We start from the raw sequence: 4,909 nt of genomic DNA, 5'->3' as shown, positions 1-4,909 counted from the left end.
GCGCCCCGCCGACTCACCTCTCAGAGATGCGGCCGGCTGGGTAGAAGACGCTCTGCATGATGATGAAGTATTTCTGGGGACGGGGTGGGGAGTGAGGGAAACCAGGATCTCACTCCCCAGCCGCCCCCCTCTGGCCCAGCCACCTCGCCTCGGCCTCACCCACCTTCTTTCCCCGGGCCACGCGCAGACTGTGCACTCCTGGAAGGAGAGAAGGAGCCCGGTGAGGAAGCCCGCAGACTCTGCAATCCCGGGTCGGCCCTGCCCCAGTCCTAGTCCAGGTCACGCCTCCTTCTCCAGATCGGGACACTGGGAGCCCGCCCCGCGACCCCGGACTCTCCTCTCAGTTTAGGCGGAGGGAGACCGGACTCCACCTTTGGTCCTACCTGCCAACGATGCCCCTCCCCCAGGAATGGGCCCGCCCCCGCCCACATACCCTTCTGTCCAACCCCAAGTCCGCTTTTGGGACCCCCGCCGAGACCCAGCTCCGCCCACAGGCCGCGTGCTCCTGTGATTCGTCACTGTCTAGGCTTAGCTCCCCACTGACAACTACCCCGGGCCCCCGTACCCAGCAACCGGGCGAGCAGCGAGTGCGGGTGCCGCTGCAGGTGCTGCACGTAGCGGGGCAGGTGGGCGAGCAGCGCCCGTACCTCCCGGCGCCGCTGGGTCTTCAGGAAAAAGCGCTGGTCGTGGCTGGGGGCGGGACGGAAAGGTAACTACTCAGGCCTGGCTGGAGCCACTCCCACCCGGTCCTCCGCCCCTCCTGTGCAGGGGACCTCTCTCCGCATCCTACAACGCGGATGTCCCTCAAGCCTCTCGCCCTCGATCTCTGCTCCACTCCCACCCACCTGATCTCCACCTGACCCTTACCCTCCCTGATCGCTGCCCTGTTTCTCTCCACAAGGGGCCCTCCACCCACTCAGGGGTACACTCCACCCCTGCCTGCCCTTGCCACCAGCTCACGACAGGAAGAAGCTGGCCTTGCTCTTGGAGGTGCTGAGGAACTGCAGGTAGGGGCCACCGGGGCCCAGCGCAGCCTGGTAATCCTCCTCTGCCAGGCCCAGGGTGCGGCGCAGCCGGGCAAAGGCTGGGCCAGCCAGAGTGCCCAGCTCGAAGTCCTGTGGGGGAGAAAGAGCAGCCCCAAGAGTGTCCACCTGGGTCCAATTGGCCATGCTGTGGCAGAGACGTTGACCACATCCTTCCTGGAGGGCCCTGGGCAAGCAGTCACTCCCACTGTTCAGATTGGGAAACGGAGGGAGAGAGAGCACAGAGCGGTACTCGGTACTCCCCTTCCCGCATGGGGCTGTGGCCGTCTTACCTCGTGAACCTGGGTCAGGACCTCAGAGAAATCCTCCTGGGAGGGCAGCCCCTGCAGGGAGGGGTGGAAGGGTTCAGTTCCCTGCCTGCTCCACGATCCCCTGGCCTCGCTCCCTCCCCTAATGTGAATCCTCCAGCAAAGTGTCTCTGGATGCGCCTGAGCTGGGCAGATGGGCTGTTGGCCCTTCCACAGTTGGAGAGAGGACAAAAGTGACCTGAGGAAGGGCCCGGGCGAGTCTCATCCACCGCTGGGTCTCCAGCCCAGGTTCTGAGTTCAAGCCCGGCACATGATCCCAAGGACTGCATTTTAGCCAAGTGGCAGTGGTGACCTCTAAGCTGAGATCCGCAGTAGGAAGGAGGAGCCAGGTGCTCGCGCCAGTGCAAACAGTACTGTCCACTAGCAAGGGAAGAAGGCCGAGTGCTGCAGCTGGTAGGAGGGATGGTGCTGTAGACGGCTGGACTGCTGGCCCGAGGAGCCAGCAGGCCTTCGAGGCCATGCCGAGTGCTGGGGAGCCATGGCAGATTTCAGCATGTGCTGAGGCCAGGCTGTGCTTGAGAGGACTCCTGCAGACCCCTACAGGACCCCTGCACCAGAACTTGGCCAGTGGGGTGCAGTCACACGTGTACACACATAGACAACACACATGCTCGCCTGGCCTGCCCCGCTGCTGAGCTTGCAGTTGGGTGGCCCTTTCTGCTGAGCTAGCCTCAGCTCCAGAGAGGAGCTGGACTGGCAGGGTGGGGGTGGGGCCCCATCCCAACTACACACCCTGGCAGGACTTAGAGGGCCTCAGAAACCAAGGAACACAAGCACCCCACCCAATATCCACATGGGGACATCGAGGCCAAGAGGCAGAGGCAACCTAGTGTGACACAGTAGTCACCTGATCTGGGGGGTTCCTCACACCCCCAGACACCTCAGTTTTCCACCTTCTCCCTAGAATGTGCCTCCACCCCCAGCACAGAGCCCCTGCCTTATTCCCCTTGACAGTGCTCTGGTCCCTAGTCCCGTAGAATTAGCAGGACGGGACCTCGGCCTGGTCTTCCCGTCCATGGGGATGCACAGGACAGCCAGCCACTCACCGTAGGCGGGTGGTCCATGGAGACCTGGGTGGCAGCCCATAGCCCTGCTTGCATCATACACGTCACCCCGTGCAGCTCATGCCCCGGGCCGATCTCAAACAGGCCCAAGCGAGACTGCTTGTCACGGAGGCGCCAGAGGAGCCCACGACGGCGTCGACGCTGGCTGGAGCTGGAGGTGATTGCTCTGCCCCCAGCCTCTGGGGAGAGAGCCAGGACCTGGTGGGAGGGGCACAGGAAGCAAAGGGCAGGTGGCAGCATCCTGAGGGGAGACCGGAGTTGAGTCCCTCTTCTACTACTTGGGAGCCTTCCCCCCCTCTCTCTTGCCTGTTTCCTCTGCTGTAAAACAGATAACACCGGTGCATTATCTAACATCTCACCAGGTGTTGCGAGGGGCCTGGCACACAGTCAGGACCCAAACAGAGTGACAGTTACTGTGGGAGGCAGCGTGTGCATTCTGCAGTCAAACCTGGTCTGAGACCCACCGTCCTCCAGCTGTGTGACCTTAGGTAAGTCACCTAACTTCTGCGTGCTTCATTTTCTCATTTGTCACAGGAGAACGCTGGTAGCGTTCCAGGCCAGCGCGGAGGGTCAGCGCGATGGTGAGATCATACCAGCTGCCCATTAATGCGGCTCCCACCACGCGCCCAGCACTGGCTGAGAGCTGCCTCTCCACACAGCCCTATGAAAGAGGAGCTTTATTACCATCCGGGTTTCCCGATGAGGAAACTGAGGAAGTCCTGGGGAGACACTCGCCAGACCTCCCGCTTCATACCTTGCTTAGCCCCATGTGGGGCGTGTCCTGGTCCTCACCGCCGCCGGACCCCTCCCTGGCTTGCATGGGGGCGTGTCCACGCTACTCGCCGATGGGAGCCCCGACCCTAGCCCACCGCCCCTTCCTCCCTATCTTCTCAGGTCCGCACCTACCTCGTGGGGCCCTGGACTAGGCGCAGCCATCGCCCCCGCAGTAGCTTCCCGGGCTTTGGCTGTGTCCCCTGTCTCCCCGCTGCAGGAGCCAGGCCCCGCCCTGCCTCGACACCGACCAATCGCGCAGCGCCGGTCATAGCTATACCCAATCCGCGAGGGGGGCGCTGGAGATCGCCTGTGGGTCCCGCCCCCGCGGCTGCAGCATCCTTCGGCCCGCGGTCCAGGAGGGGCGGGGCCGGCGGGCGTTGGCTAGGGTCCCCCGGAGGGAGGACCAACACCTACCCCGTGGGTGAGGGACTCCGGGGCTGTCTGGAGAGGCCTGTCCCGCCCACGCGCTCTGGAATGAAATTCCCACGGACTGTCTTTTGCGTGAGAATAACTAAGATCCAGAGGAGGAAGGGGGTACCTCCAGGTCACAGGCCAGTCAGGGACACCCGTTCTGGCAACACACCTATCTGGAACACACTTCGAGCAGGAGCGGTGCTAGGCCCTGGTAATTTAGTGATCAGAGGGAGGGACACAGCTGCCAGCATGATCTTTTAAAAGCATCAATAGGATGATGTCACTCTCGTGCTCAAAGCCTCCAGCTTCCCAAAGCAATGGAACCAGATCCGAACCCCTCATGGGGGCCTGGGTCCACCCGAAACCACTCTCCCTACACCACCACCCAGCCATACAAGTCTCGGATGCTCCTTGGCCACCAGACTCCCACCTGGGGACCTTCGCATTTGCTGTTCCTTCTACTTGAAATCTTTCCCCGACTTCACTTGCCTCATTCCCTCCTGTCCCCTTTGCCTGACTTTGAGTGCCCCTCCCCCACTCTTGATCACTTTTTCTTTTTTTGGAGAGGTTTTTGCTATAGGGTGCGTGCGCTCGCCAGAGAGACAGAAAGCAAGAAATCACCCCCTAGGGGGGATGGCCACGCAACAATTCCTTCTCCTCCGTTCTCCTCTCTGGATCTTGGGCACGCACGCACACGTGACTGGCGTGTTTTAAGCCACCAGGCCCAGGACGCGAACCTTGGTTGACTACGTGGGAGTCCAGCGACATAGCCATTATGCTAACTGCTGGTCCCATCCCTTTTTTTAATTGTCAGGAGGTATTTGCATTCACCAGAGAACACACGATGGGGTGCATCATGTCACAGTCTCTTCATTTCTCCATTTTGTCAGGATTAAAAATACATATTCCATTTTATTATTTGCTATAGGGCATATGCATTCACCAGGAGAGAGAGAGGCAGAAAGAGAGGGAAAGTGACTAGGGTCTCACTAGGTCTGGGACCCTAACTGCAGTCAGTCCTGTGAGAGTCCAGTGCCTTAACCACCATGCCCCGCTGGCCCGTCAGGATTTTGGACACATGCACCTAGCATGTTTTTTAGGCTGTTGGCCCAGGACACAAACCTGTCAGCCACGTGGGACCCAGCTCCCGTAACCACCAGGCCCCTTAAGCCCGGGCTGCAGGGCAGGCCCTTTACTTTCTAAAGTCAGTCTTGTTCATTTACTTGCTACATACATCTCTTAGAGTGGCAACCCCACGGGGACAGGGACCACTTGGTCTCATTTTCTGACTCAGTGCAGGCCTGAG

The 4,909-nt window shown here is 60.7% G+C and overlaps 1 protein-coding gene across 1 annotated transcript in view; it reads right to left on the bottom strand.

Moving 5' to 3' along the window:
- PIP5KL1 (phosphatidylinositol-4-phosphate 5-kinase like 1) overlaps positions 1–3,288 on the bottom strand; it is an 11,714-nt gene extending 8,426 nt beyond the window's left edge. The window contains exons 1-6 of the mRNA XM_027774028.1: positions 2,398–3,288; positions 1,316–1,366; positions 961–1,115; positions 566–690; positions 164–198; positions 18–73 (exon numbers count right to left, since the gene is read on the bottom strand). Of these exons, the coding sequence (XP_027629829.1) occupies positions 18–73; positions 164–198; positions 566–690; positions 961–1,115; positions 1,316–1,366; positions 2,398–2,769 (794 nt within the window). The 5' untranslated portion in view covers positions 2,770–3,288. The remainder of the gene's footprint in view (positions 1–17; positions 74–163; positions 199–565; positions 691–960; positions 1,116–1,315; positions 1,367–2,397) is intronic.
- Positions 3,289–4,909: the final 1,621 nt, after the last annotated feature.

The sequence above is a fragment of the Tupaia chinensis genome, unplaced genomic scaffold, assembly GCF_000334495.1.
Source record: "Tupaia chinensis unplaced genomic scaffold, TupChi_1.0 Scaffold000394_1, whole genome shotgun sequence".
Lineage (NCBI taxonomy): Eukaryota > Metazoa > Chordata > Mammalia > Scandentia > Tupaiidae > Tupaia > Tupaia belangeri.
The sequence above is the reverse complement of the archived record's forward strand: the minus strand, read 5'-3'. Positions and strand labels throughout refer to the sequence as shown.